This window comes from Erpetoichthys calabaricus, chromosome 3, assembly GCF_900747795.2.
Source record: "Erpetoichthys calabaricus chromosome 3, fErpCal1.3, whole genome shotgun sequence".
Classification (NCBI taxonomy): domain Eukaryota; kingdom Metazoa; phylum Chordata; class Cladistia; order Polypteriformes; family Polypteridae; genus Erpetoichthys; species Erpetoichthys calabaricus.
This window is the reverse complement of record NC_041396.2, coordinates 294,096,565-294,111,374: the sequence shown is the minus strand read 5'-3', so window position 1 is coordinate 294,111,374 and position 14,810 is coordinate 294,096,565. Positions and strand designations below refer to the sequence as shown.

Sequence of the window (14,810 nt, the reverse complement as noted above, 5' to 3'; positions counted from 1 at the left end):
TTTCACAGCCCCCCAGTGGCGTTCTCTTTGATGGAGCTCAGCCCTGCACACCATTGAGGTTTCAGTTCTCGGCTCAGACCACATTGAATTTGTCCGTTCTCTGCCCCCCACAGAGTGTGTTCACGTCTTCTGTCACAGTTCCCCTACTCAGCTACTTTCTATTTCCTCCCTGAGGTTTCACGGCTGCATTTCCATTGACTTTGCAGTTTCTTTTGTCAGACTTTACTGAGTCGGCTCAGACCACAACAAATCAGTCAGGTCAGACCTTCACTCCATTCTCCATTCAGATCGCCCATAACTTCTACACTCTAAACACCGTTGGTCCCGTGGGTTCAGTTTCTTCACTGTGGTCTTATAGTCCTTCATCATGTTCTCTTCTCTGCACTGGATTGATGTTAGCAGCTTCCAGCTCAGAATAATCCCTTTGTCTGTTCTCTGCTCCATGCGGTGTTCAGGTTGTCCATCACTTCTCCACTCTACTGTTGATCCCTTGGGTCCCATTCCTTCTCTGCTGTTTCACGTCCCTCCATTATGTTCTCTTTGCTGGTGCCCAGTCATCAGTTCTCAGCTCAGACTCCATTCTCTGCTTCCATGCTGGGTTCCGGTTGTCCATTACTTCTCCCCTTTAAACATTTGATCCCGTGGCTCCCTTTCCTAAACTGCCATTTCGTAGTCCTTCATTGTGTTCACTTTGATGGTGCTCCACCCTGGACCGTATCGAGCTCATCACCTCTCAGCTCAGTCTGCATGTTTGTCCGTCCTCCACCCTGCGCTCTTTTGACATTATCCATCACTTCTCCACTGTTCTCCACTGTTGATCCCTTGGTTCCCATTCCTTCTCCCTTGTCTCACTTTGATGGTGCCCAGTTCTGCTCTGCATTGAGGTCATCATTTCTCACCTCAGACTATATTGTCCATTTTCTGCTCCATGTAGTGTTCTCCAAGTGGGTTCAATTCCTTCACCGATGTCTCACAGGCCCCCCATTCTGTTCACTCTGATGGTGGTCAGCTCAGACTGCATCGAGGTTGCCATTTCTCGGGCCTTGTTGAATGTTTCCATTTCCTAATCCACATTGTCTTCAGATCATTTGTCACATCTTGGCCCTACATACTTCTAAGAACTGCTTCCCATTTTTTCCCTGATGTTTCCCAGCCCTGCGTCAAATACACTTTGATGGTTCTCAGCTCAGCTCTGCACTGAGATAGCCCATCATCTGCTCCATGTCAGGTGGTTCCCATTCATTCTCTGCTGTCTCACTCTCCCGCTGTTGTGCTCGTTCTGATGGTTCATAGCTCTGGATTGCATTGAGGTTATTGGTTCTCAGCTCAGACCGTCCCACACTTCTCCATTCTTTTAATTCACAGCATATATAGATTGTTCATCACTTCTTGACTCTAAACACCACCTACCCGGTGGTCCTCACTTCTCTTTCCTGATTCTGAGCTCTATGCTGCACGGTGGTTGTCCATTCTTTGTTTCATGCTGTGTTCTCTGCCTTACATACTTCTAACAAGAGGTTCCCAGTCCTTCTCTGCAGTCTCATAGCCCTCCATTATGTTTACTCTGATGGTTCTCAGCTCTTCACGCATGGTCCATCAGGTCTAGACACCAAACACCACCTACCCCACACTCCTCATATCTCGTTTCTGACTCTACCATCAACGCTGTGTTGTGTGTGTGTATTCTCCATGCTGCATTCTTGGCCTTATGTACTTCTAACAAGTTTCGCCCATTCCTGCTCTGATGTCCCACAGCTCTCCATTATGCTTACTCAGATGGTTCACTGCTCAGCACTGCATCAAGTTTGTTGGTTCTCATCTCAGACCACTCCACACTTGTCCATTCTTTTAGCCCACACCATATCCAGATAACTCATCAGTTCTTGACTCCAAACATCACCTTCTCAGTGGTCTTCACTTCCCTTTCCTGATTGTGAGCTCTGTGCTGCATGGTTGTTGTCCTTTCTCTGCTCCGTGTTGTATTCTCAGCCTTACGTACTTCTAACAAGTGGTGCCCATCCCTCCCCTGTTGTCTCACAGCCCTCCATTATGTTTACTCAGATGGTTCACAGTTCCGGATTGCATTAAAGTTATCGGATCTCAGCTCAGACCACCCCACACTTGTCTATTCTTTACGCCCTCACCATATGCAGATGGTTGATCATGTTTAGACTCCAACACCACCTAACCCATGGTCCTCACTTCTCATTCCTGACTCTTGACATCTACATTGTGTTGTGTTTGTGCATTCTCCATTTTGTATTCTCGGCCTTATGTACTTCTAACAAGTGGCGCCCATTCCTTCTCTGATGTCCCACAGCCCTCCATCATGCTTACCCTGATGGATCTCAGATCTGCACTGCATTGAGTTTGCTGGTTCTCATCTCAGACCACCACACACTTGTCCATTCTCTTAGCGCACACCAGATGCAGATAAATCATCATGTCTAGACTCCAAACACCACCTGCATGGTGGTCCTCACTTCCCTTTCCTGATTGTAAGCTCTGTGCCGCATAGTGGTTATCCTTTCTCTGCTCTGTGTTGTATTCTCGGCCTTATGTATTTCTAACAGGTGGTTCCCATTCCTCCACTGATGTCTCACAGCCCTCCATTATGTTTACTCAGATGGTTCACAGCTCCCGATTACATTGAGTTTGCTGGTTCTCAGCTAAGACCACCTCACACTTGTCCATTCTTTTAGCCCACACCATATGCAGATGGCTGATCATATTTAGACTCCAACACCACCTACCCCATGGTCCTCACTTCTCATTCCTGACTCTTGAGATCTATGCTGTGTTGTGTTTCTGCATTCTCCATGCTCTATTCTCTGCTAAAGACCCCCTTATTGTAACATGGCTTTCTCAGAGCTTCATTTTAGTGTAACCCTGATATTCTGTATATGTCTTGAATTTTCATCTTTATCATATCTGCACAATCCGTACTCACCCCCACTTTGTCTGCTGTTCTTTTTCCAGTTTTCGTTGGTGGTGATCTGCACCCCCACCACCTGATCAGGGCACCATGCAGTCCATCCATTGATGGATTGAAGGCCAGAGGTCCACATGACCAGCATCATCAAATTCTTTCATGTGAAGCCTGAAAACCATGAGGACTGATTGAGATCATTTATGGTAGGTAGAATGCCCAGTGGGGACTGGGTGGTCTCAGGACCCCTGCAAATTTTGTTTTTTTTTTTTTTCTCTGGCCCTCTGGAGTTTTTTTTTTTTTTTTTCTGTCCTCCCGGCCATTGGACTTTACTTTATTCTTTGTTAATTAGTATTGCCTAATTTTATTTATATAGTTTTTCTTTTTTCTTTCTTCATCCTGCAAAGCACTTTGAGCTACACCATTTGCATGAAGACGATGGGTGGGGGTCGATTTGTTTCAAACCAGTTTTGTCAAATTTGACTTGCATGTATGGAATGTATTTTGATTTTAATAAAATAGAATAACAAAAATGTGCTCTATAAATAAATGTTGTTGTTGTATCCTCGGCCTTACGTATTTCTAACAGGTGGCGCTCATTCCTCTTCTGATGTCTCACAGCCCTCCATTACGTTTACTCTGATGGTTCTCAGCTGCATTGAGGTTATCAGTTCTCAGTTCAGATTGCTGCACACTTGTCCGTTCTTTTAGTTCACAGCATATGCAGATCGTTCTTCACGTCTGGACTCCAAACACCACCTACATGGTGGTGCTCACATCCCTTTCCTAATTTTGAGCTCTGTGCTGCATGGTTGTTGTCCTTTCTCTGCTCCGTGTTGTATTCTCAGCCTTACATATTTCTAACAAGTGGTGCCCGTCCCTCCTTTGTTGTCTCACAGCCCTCCATTATGTTTACTCAGATGGTTCACAGCTCTGGATTGCATTGAGGTTATCAGATCTCAGCTGAGACCACCACACACTTGTCCATTCTTTTAGTTCACACCATATTCAGATGGTTCATCATGTCTCGACTCCAACACCACCTACCTCATGGTCCCCATATCTCATTCCTGACTCCGACATCTACACTGTGTTGTGTTCCTGTTATAATTGGATACTAACCCTCATCTATTCTGTTTCTCTTCTCGGTACTCAAATGTGGCACTTGGTGCCACGGCCCACCTGCCAAGTTGTTTTGCCTGCCCAGGGTAAAGTCATCTCTAATGGAGGATCGCAGGAATCGTCAGGTAGAGGGGTCCTTTCATCGGATTGGCTGGCCCAGCGCTGTTTCAGCCGTGGAATGGCCAAATGGGGGAGGCAGCTTGATGGCTGAGGTCTCCAGTACTCTGAACAAATCCAAATCATATTATGTGATATCATCTACTGTTAAATTCTGCTCCATACTTCTAAAATTTTTATTTTTATACTGTATTGAGGATTTGTTCTGTTCTGTGTATTGTATTGTATTGACCCCCTTCTTTTGACACCCACTGCACGCCCAACCTACCTGGAGAGGGGTCTCTCTCTTTGAACTGCCTTTCCCAAGCTTTCTTCCATTTTTTGCCTACAAGGGTTTTCTCTTCTTAGAGAGTCAAGGCTGGGGGGGGGGGGCTGGCAAGAGGCAGGCCCTGTTAAAGCCCATTGTGGCACTCCTTGTGTGATTTTGGGCTATACAAAAATAAATTGTATTGTATTGTATTGTTCCTGCATTCTCCATTTTGGATTCTCAGCCTTACATATTTCTAACAGGTGGCGCCCATTCCTCCTTTAATGTCTCACAGCCCTCCATTACGTTTACTCTGATGGTTCTCAGCTGCATTGACGTTATCAGATCTCAGCTGAGACCACCCCACGCTTGCCCATTCTTTTAGTTCACACCATATTCAGATCATTCATCAGGTCTAGACTCCAATACCACCTACCCCATGGTCCCCATATCTTGTTCCTGACTCTGACATCTACACTGTGTTGTGTTTCTGCATTCTCCATTTTGTTTTCTCTGCCTTACATATTTCTAACAGGTGGCGCCCATTCCTCCTCTGATGTCTCACAGCCCTCCATTACGTTTACTCTGATGGTTCTCAGCTGCATTGAGGTTATCAGTTCTCAGCTGAGACCACCCCTCGCTTGTCCATTCTCTTAGCCCACACCATATGCAGATCTACAGTAGACTCCAAACACCACCTGCTCAGTGGTCCTCACTTCTCGTTCCCAATTCCCAGCCCTGCGCTCCACTGAGTTTGTCCGTTCTCTGCTCCCTGCCGTATCCTCCCGTTCAGCACCACGTGCCACCATATGGGCTGTAAGCGCCGAGCTGCACAGATCTCACAGTCAGACACTTCTCATTTTCTGAAGCGGCTGACTGGGCACACCAAACAAAAGTTTCTAGAACATTCTGTGTGGACAGCCAAACAAGACGGCTTTGTTCTTCCAAGCCGTTGGCCTTTTCTCCCTCTAAAAGCTGCACAGAATGCTAATCAAACTGTGGAGTCATCAGTCACCATTGGAGTCATCAGGCCGTTAGACGGCACAATCTGGGCCAGGAGACCTAAACACATGACAGATGAGCCTCGTGCCATGTGCCACGTACAGGGGGTACCCCGTGACCGGGTGGCCATTGTCGTGGCTGCTCAGATTTATTCTTTTCAGGCGTGAGGTTGCAGAGTAAGCGTCTGCCCAGAGAGTCGCGGCCGTGAAGTGAAGGCCACTGTCTGTGTTTAATGAGCCTCACAGACTCCTGACCAGCGGGCCGACTGTCCGCTGCCGCTTTAAGCCACATCATCACTTTTATCTTAGGTGGTTGAAGTAAAATGCGTCCAAATGAGCCCACTGAAACGCCAGGGACAGCTAGGGCAGTGCCACACCGATGGTGGGAGGCACTCTTTGGGGAAAGAAGAAACCAGAAACGTGTTGTCATAAATTCTCTTAAAAAAGCCCACTAGACAACTGGGACACCCTTTAACTACAATACGCCATCCAGGCAGTGAAGACAGAGACCACCAGATATGCAGGGGCCAAGCAACACATGAAAGGCTGAAGGCAAAAACCAAAGAAACGGATTATTGGGACAAATGCCAAGGCAGGAGGGGACAAGGGGGACAGCAGTGTCACAGCTCCAGGAACCTGGTCATGGGGTCTGCGTGGGCTTTTCTCCACTTCCTAGATCTCCTCTCACATTCCAAAGTCAAAGTCCGCCAGAATTTGAGGGCGTTGGCGAGATTGGGAAGACGGCCGGTAACAGCCGCACTCCTGCTTTACCGCCAATGCTTCTGACGTTCGGCTTCTGGCCCCCAAGTGGAGTAAGTGGGCTTTGAAAATGGACAGGCAAGAATCTGATGGTGCACACAAACACAAAGTCTGCTTTATCTGCCTCGGCGTTAATGAGAATCCACTTTAGAGAGAAAGACACTAACTGACTGTGTATGAGAGACCAGGCCATTAGATGGCACAATCCAGTCACACACACTGGGCCCACACACACACACACAGTGGAGGGTGTAGACGCAGCCTTCACAGAAAACGAGAGCTCTAATGACAGGGGTCCTCAATTACAGTCCTGCTGCAGCTTTTCATTCCAACCAGTTTCACGATTAGAAGTCACGCGTAGCACATCATGGAAGGTGGTGTTTGTCTATGGCCTGTTAGGACTTTCATTCTTCAACCACAAATCCTCACCATATTGTCAATGTTTCATTGTCTGAGGACATTCACCAAATGTTTTGTGGTGCGGAACCGATTTGTACCTCTTGGTGCTTCTTATTACAAAACATTGTGCTAACACAGAGACTTCATGATGTGTGCACACAGGTTTAGGTGGAAGAGCTGCTGGTCACTGTCTTCTGCACCTCACAATTAACTCAGAAGAAAACAGGCAACCATTAAAATGGAAATGCAGCAGCTTAAAGCTGAAATAGGCGATTAAAGGGGTCTGAACTGTAATAATAATAATAATAATAATTCATTACATTTATATAGCGCTTTTCTCAGTACTCAAAGCGCTATCTACACAGGGAGGAACCGGGAAGCGAACTCACAACCTTCCACAGTCTCCTTACTGCAAAGCAGCAGCACTACCACTGCGCCACCTGTGAGGACAAAGAAACTAGTTAACGAAAACGAAACCCAAAAAAACACAAGAAATAAACAGGTGCTTATTAAGAAACTGGTTAAGGTGAACACCTGCAGCCATGGCGGATCACCAGGCCTGGAGCACCGGCGTTATCAGGAATGGGAATGGAACCCAAATCTCTGGAGCAATGAGCTGTGCTTGGCTGAAGTGAGCCACAATTACACTTTATTTTTAACACACACACACATACTGTATTATATATATATATATATATATATATATATAATTCACTAAGTCCATGGCAAGCAAGATGCACGCAAGACAGCCATGCCCACCAACAATTCACTAAACAGCCAACCATGGCGCGAGAGCGAAAGCATTTCCCAAGAATGTGTTCATTAATCAAGAACGAAAGTCGGAGTTTCAAAGAAGATCACATACCGTCGTAGTTCCGACCATACACAATGCCGACTGGCAATCCGGCGGCGTTATTCTGTATGTGAATTTCCCCTTGGGATTAATAAAGTATCTATCTATCTATCTATCTATCTATCTATCTATCTATCTATCTATCTATCTATCTATCTATCTATCTATCTATCTATCTATCTATCTATCTATCATATAGTGCCTTTCATATCTATCTATATATCTATCACATAGTGCCTTTCATATCTATCTATCTATCTATCTATCTATCTATCTATCTATCTATCTATCTATCTATCTATCTATCTATCTATCATATAGTGCCTTTCATATCTATCTATCTATCTATCATATAGTGCCTTTCATATCTATCTATCATATAGTGCCTTTCATATCTATCTATCTATCTATCTATCTATCTATCTATCTATCATATAGTGCCTTTCATATCTATCTATCTATCTATCATATAGTGCCTTTCATATCTATCTATATATCTATCACATAGTGCCTTTCATATCTATCTATCTATCTATCATATAGTGCCTTTCATATCTATCTATCTATCTATCTATCTATCTATCTATCTATCTATCATATAGTGCCTTTCATATCTATCTATATATCTATCACATAGTGCCTTTCATATCTATCTATCTATCTATCTATCATATAGTGCCTTTCATATCTATCTATCTATCTATCTATCTATCATATAGTGCCTTTCATATCTATCTATCTATCTATCTATCATATAGTGCCTTTCATATCTATCTATCTATCTATCTATCTATCTATCTATCTATCTATCTATCTATCATATAGTGCCTTTCATATCTATCTATCTATCTATCTATCTATCTATCTATCATATAGTGCCTTTCATATCTATCTATCTATCTATCTATCATATAGTGCCTTATCTATCTATCTATCTATCATATAGTGCCTTTCATATCACATTTATCTATCATATAGTGCCTTTCATATCACATTTATCTATCATATAGTGCCTTTCATATCTATCTATCTATCTATCTATCTCCATGACCCGCCGAGCAGCCAACCGGGTAACCAAAGTCTTTGGGTTCCGGGGGAGTATGGTTGCAAAGCTGAAACTGAAAGGAATTGACAGAAGGGCACCACCAGGTGTGGAGCCTGTGGCTTAATTTGACTCAACACGGGATACCTCATCCGGCCTGAACGTGGCTCACAGGTGCATGCGACTGAGGTGGTGTGTGGAAAATGAACAGTCAATGTGACTCATAAGTGCATGTGGACTGTACACAGACGAAAGCAATTCAGGTGAGGAGTTGGGGGCGGACACATGAGCAGACAGTGCGTACTGAACGATGACTAAGAGATGACTTAAGAAATCGGCAGACTAGAATGGCGGGGGCAGAAAGGGCGTCAGACGATCGAACTTGCCTATCTAGAGGATGTAAATGTCCTAACACGGGTTCTGTAGGTGAACCTGCGGAAGGATCATTACCGGTTGTGCCGACCCGTCGTTGGACGGTTAGGACCCGAAACCTCTCGGGCCCGCTTCCCCGCCGTTCACCCATCAATACATAATTATGCGGTGTATGCTATGCCGAGGGTTGGCTAGTATATATAAACTGCTCAAAAACTTAAAGGAACGCTTTGAAAACACATCAGATCTCAATGGGATAAAAAATCCTGCTGGCTATCTCTACTGCTATGGACTGATATGGTGATGTGTGAGGAACGAAAGGATGGAAATGAAAATAATGAACCGACAGAGAGAGGTCTGAACTCAAAGACACCCCGAAAATCAAAGGGAATCAATGATGGGGCAGGCAAGCGAGTTGCAGCAACTCCAAATCATGCGTAGTGGTTTGTATGCCCCCCCCCCCAGCCACCCCCCCATCCATGTGCTTGTATGCATGCCTGACAACGTCCTAATGAGATGACGGATGGTGTCCTGGGGGATCTCCTCCCAGATCTGGACCATCACTGAGCTCCTGGACAGTCTGAGGTGCTGGATGGACCCAAACATAATGTCTCACCCAGAGGTGTTCTATTGGATTGAGGTCAGGCGAGTGAGGGTTTGGGGGTGGGGGAACGGGGATTGTCGGGCACCAGGAGGCTCTGACAATGAGTCCAAGGATTTCATCCTGATACCTAATGGCAGTCAAGGTGCTGTTGTTTAGCCTGTAGAGGTCTGTGCGTCCCTCTATGTATTTGCCTCCCCAGACCATCACTGACCCACCACCAAACCGCTCATGCTGAACGATGTCACAGGCAGCATAACGTTCTCCACGGCTTCTCCAGACCCTTTCACGTCTGTCACAAGTGCTCAGGGTGAACCTGCTCTCATCTGTGAAAAGCACAGGGTGCCTGCCAATTCTGCTATTCTATGGCAAATGCCAATCGAGTTTTACAGTGCCCAGTAGAGGACGTCGGCCTTCAGGTCACTCCCATGGAGTCTGTTTCTGATTGTTTGCTCAGAGACATTCACACCAGTGGCCTGCCTGCCTGCTGGAGGTCATTTTGTAGGCTCTGCCAGTGCTCATCATGTACCTCCTTGGCCAAAGGAGCAGATACCGGTGGGTCCTGCTGATGGGTTTGAGCAGTATATATATTACATTATACATTCATTGCTCCGACTGACCTCCGACCTCATATATATATATAAATGAATGAAACTAACAGGGTACTAGTGAATGAATAAATGAATTGATTAATTAATTCAATACAACTTAATCTACCAGGGGACTGAATAATAAATGGATGACTTAATCAATCAATCAACCAATCCATCAGTCACACACACACGCACACACACACACATACACAGTGCCTTGTAAGCACATTCAGTTCTGTCGAAAGTGTCACTGCCATTCTCTGCATTTCAAAGATTCACACAAATATTCTGACAGTAAGTATTTTTAATGACAACCTAAGTCCTTAAATAGTGTATTTATTTTTAAAGCATAAAAAGTAAAAAAAAAAAAAGTATGAAAAGTACAAAAAGTTAAAGCCTGTCAAAAGTTTCTAAAAAAATAAAGAGAGAAACCCTGTTTTCATCCATCCATCCATTATCCAACCCGCTCTATCCTGTTTTCACAAGTGTTTAAACCCTTTAGGCTCCAAAAGCTTAAAGCGATAAAATATTTTTTATTAATAAAATGCATTGCATTTGTTATTCCAACAGATGGCATATCAGAAACATTAACACTGCGTTTCCATACAGTATCCCATACCAAATGGTATTGAAAATAGACATATGCACTGCATTTGTTAATCCAACAGTTGGTGCATCACAATCATTTCTAGTAATGCATGTTGATGTTAATGTGGAGGTCAAACTGAGTATGTGGATTTAGCAGCATTAACGTCTGCAATGTATTTTGTAATGCATGTAGTGATAAAATGAATTGTATTTGTCATTCCAACAGATGGTGCATCAGAAACATTAACACTGCTTTTCCATATCCCACACCAAATAGCATTGCAAAGAGACATATGCATTGTGTTTGTCATTCCAACAAATGGCACATCACAAACATTTCTAGTAATGCATTTTATTGTTAATGCTGAGGTCAGATTGTTTACTTAGATTTAACAGCATTCATGTTTGCAGTATCCCATCTACTGGAATGTATTTCGTAATGCACGTAGTGATGAAATGAACTGCATTTGTCATTCCAGCAGGTGGTGCATTACAAAAATTTGCTGTTATAAAATGCACTGCATTTGTATATTCCAAACAGATAGCGCTTAGGAAACATTAACACTGCTTCTCCATATCCCATACTAAATGGCATTGAAAAGAAACACATGCATTGCACCTGTCATCCCAAAAAGTGTTGCATCACAAACATTTCTACTAGTGCATTTTAATATTAATGCTGGGGTCATAAAAAGATTACCTAGATTTAGCAGCATTAATGTTTGCAGTGCCCCATCTACTGGGATATATTTTCTAATGCCTGCAATGATAAAATGCATTGCATGTCATTCCAACAGATGGTGCATCAGAAACATTAACACTGTTTTTTCCATATCCCACACCAAATAGCATTGAAAAGAGACATATGCATTGTGCTTGTCATTCCAACAAATGGTGCATTATAAACATTTTCTGTAATAACATCCATTGCAATTGTCATTCCAACAGATGGTACATCAGAAACATTAACACTGTTTTTCCATATCCCACACCAAATGGCATTGAAAAGAGATATGCATTGTGTTTGTCATTCCAACAAATGATGCATTATAAACATTTTCTGTAATAACATCCATTGCATCTGTCATTCCAACAGATGGTGCATCAGAAACATTAACACTGTTTTTTCCATATCCCACACCAAATGGCATTGAAAAGAGACATATGCATTGTGCTTGTCATTCCAACAAATGGTGCATTATAAACATTTTCTGTAATAACATCCATTGCATCTGTCATTCCAACAGATGGTGCATCAGAAACATTTACACTGTTTTTTCCATATCCCACACCAAATGGCATTGAAAAGAGACATATGCATTGTGCTTGTCATTCCAACAAATGGTGCATTATAAACATTTTCTGTAATAACATCCATTGCAATTGTCTTTCCAACAGATGGTGCATCAGAAACATTAACAGTTTTCCATATCCCACACCAAATCGCATTGAAAAGAGATATATGCATTGTGTTTGTCATTCCAACAAATGGTGCATTACAAACTTTTCTAGTAATGCATTATATAAACAGAATACCATATAATATCATTTCAGATAGACTTTATAATCCAAGAGGAAAATTTGTTTGCAACAGAAAAGTGCAACAAACCCTGGACCCTGTAAATGCAAGAAAACAACCCAAGGCACAATATATGACAGTAACTGTTACAATCAGTACCAACACCTCCGTGAGGCTGCAAGTATAAATAAAGACTTTTAACAGCACACAGTAATAATTCAGCAGGATCACCACAACGACTAGAATTCAAAATGCTTATCACACTGGGAATACAAAAGTCCTGAAATGTGTCGCTCTTTGCCCTTGGGCACCTGAAGCCCACAGTCTGACTATATACTTTACTTATTTATTATATTTATTTAATGGTGTGGATGTGGTATTTAACTTCTACTGACATTCTCAGCCTTCCTCTCAGTCCCGGTGCTCACAATGATACACGGGGTCACAAACTTCCTTATTTTCCATGATGTTCCCACATTTTGTATTTTTATTCTTGTTTATTGTTCTTTATTCTCTTTCAGTACTTTGTGTTTCCTGTATTTGGCGTTTGATACTCATTTTTATCTTGTGTTTCTCATTTGATCTTTTTCTGTTCTTTTAATCTTATTGTACTGTTCTGAAGGTATGATGCAATGTGAAGTGTTTTGGGTGCTACATTAAAATATATTATTATTATTGTTATTAAATTGGACAGGAGATCAAAACATCAGACCACTTTAAATGAGAACAAGACATGGAGCCCAACAAGCTCATCAATCCGATTTGTCTAACATCTCCAAAAATACATTCTACTCCATAAACCACATTCCATGTTTCTGTGGTTCCCCATGCAAATTCTTATTTGTGGGACAGTTCTCCTTAATAAATGTTCATCTGTGCCCCTTGTTGCTCGTTGCTTGTTGACACAAATTCCTAATCTGACTGACTAAAGGCCGTGGGAAGGTAGTGGAGGACATGAACCTAGACACCTTTCACCTACTGAGACTCCTGAAAGGTGGTCTTCCCCTTGAATTAAAATTTACTCCCAATAGACACATGCCATACATACAATATATACAATATTACAGACAGAGTGTTTTATTAAGAGCATTGTGCCGACCATGCGCAGCAAAAGGCGCTACATAATGACTCCCTGTCGAGTGCCACCTTGAAAAGTCCGGACTGGCATTCCAGTTGAGGGACTGGTGGGCGGTGGGACCTGAGCTGAGAAGCGTTTGCCACCTGGAGGGCAACACGTGACGGTTCTGGTTTATTCCCGTCAGGACTGGACCTCCCCTGTCAGCCAAGACAAACAACCTCGCTCGACTGTATTCTTTTACACAAGGACCTCTGAAACAAAAGTGTTTGTTGACATACTTGACATTTCTCCCAAACAAGAAATGCCGACCAGCAGATTTCCTGAGGGAGCCGCAGTGTTACGACACCAGAAGTCACAGAAACTGAGAGAGAAGATGCGATGACAGGCGCTCACTCCCGCACGCCTCGTCATATTCGCAGTCACACGTTCGTTGGACAGCTGATTTGAGGGCAATAAATAATCGGATCACAGAAGATCGCAGGGTGGAGGGCGAGGGTTCTTGTTAATCATTAAAAATGTTTCGCCTAGGCCCTATAAATGGACAGTGTCTATAAGGGGAAGCCGCTGGCAGCGCTTAAATGTCAGCTGCCTGGTAAGTAGGTGGCCAGCGCCGAGGATCTACACGACACAGCTTTTCTTTCTCCGCCAAGTGCGATCAACTTTTACACCAGCAGATACAGACTGTCACAAGCGCCCCAGTGGTCAAGGAGATCGCCGCTCGTCCTTCTTGCACGTCCCGCCGAAGGCCGATCTCTACTCACCAGTTCCCGGAGCCGACAATGCACACTTTTTTCGGCGTTCCCATCCTTACAGGTGCCAAGATTGCCCGCCTTCGTGGTCACTCACTTTTTGGGAAGACCAGAAAGACTGGCGAAAGCGATCCCAGTGAGTGCAGCGCCTGAACTGCAGTCGCTGCTATTTAATCAACACGTGGGGCGGGCGGGCGGTGGCCACGCCTCCCAGCGCCTGATTGGCTGTCGAATTGCTTGGAGGCCCACCCCCGACAAAGGCGCCGAGAACTGCAACCTGCTTTCTGTTAAAGGGAACTTCAGCCGAGCGAAATGGAAAACGCTGACGAAAAGAAAACATTAAAAGCAAAAAGCTGTCAAGTTCTGTCAAGTTAGTTTGCCATGCAATGATTGCTTTGAATTTGTACGGTAAATGTAATTGTACGAATGGGTGCAAAACTGAAATCGACTGACAGTGAAAACATGCAACGCGCACAAGTTGAACTCGCGAAAGGATGGATGAATAGAATAGCAGAGAAAGGTGAAAACAATTACAAGTCTTAGTAATGAGGTAAGTATTGTCATAGGGACTAAAAGTGACTGCAGACCACGAGCTCGACGGTTCAATGTCTCTGTCGCTGGGTCACAGTGACGGGCACAGACCTTCTGGTTGGCAGCGGTACTATACGGGGACAGCATTGGTTACATTTTGATGCTGGACTCAAATGTGTGCCATATACTCTTACTTGTGTGATTTTTATTTATTTTTTATGTAACTTCAGGGGCAAACTTTTGTCTACGATGTCTGATCATGTTGGACAAATAAAAGCTTCAGCCACAATTAGTGGGAGGAATTATTAAG

At 43.6% G+C, this 14,810-nt stretch overlaps 1 protein-coding gene across 1 annotated transcript in view; it reads right to left on the bottom strand.

Moving 5' to 3' along the window:
* gpd1b (glycerol-3-phosphate dehydrogenase 1b) overlaps nt 1–14,147 on the bottom strand; it is a 58,669-nt gene extending 44,522 nt beyond the window's left edge. Inside the window, exon 1 of the mRNA XM_028798540.2 lies at nt 13,982–14,147. Coding sequence (XP_028654373.2) covers nt 13,982–14,025 — 44 coding nt within the window. The 5' untranslated portion in view covers nt 14,026–14,147. The remainder of the gene's footprint in view (nt 1–13,981) is intronic.
* Nucleotides 14,148–14,810: the final 663 nt, after the last annotated feature.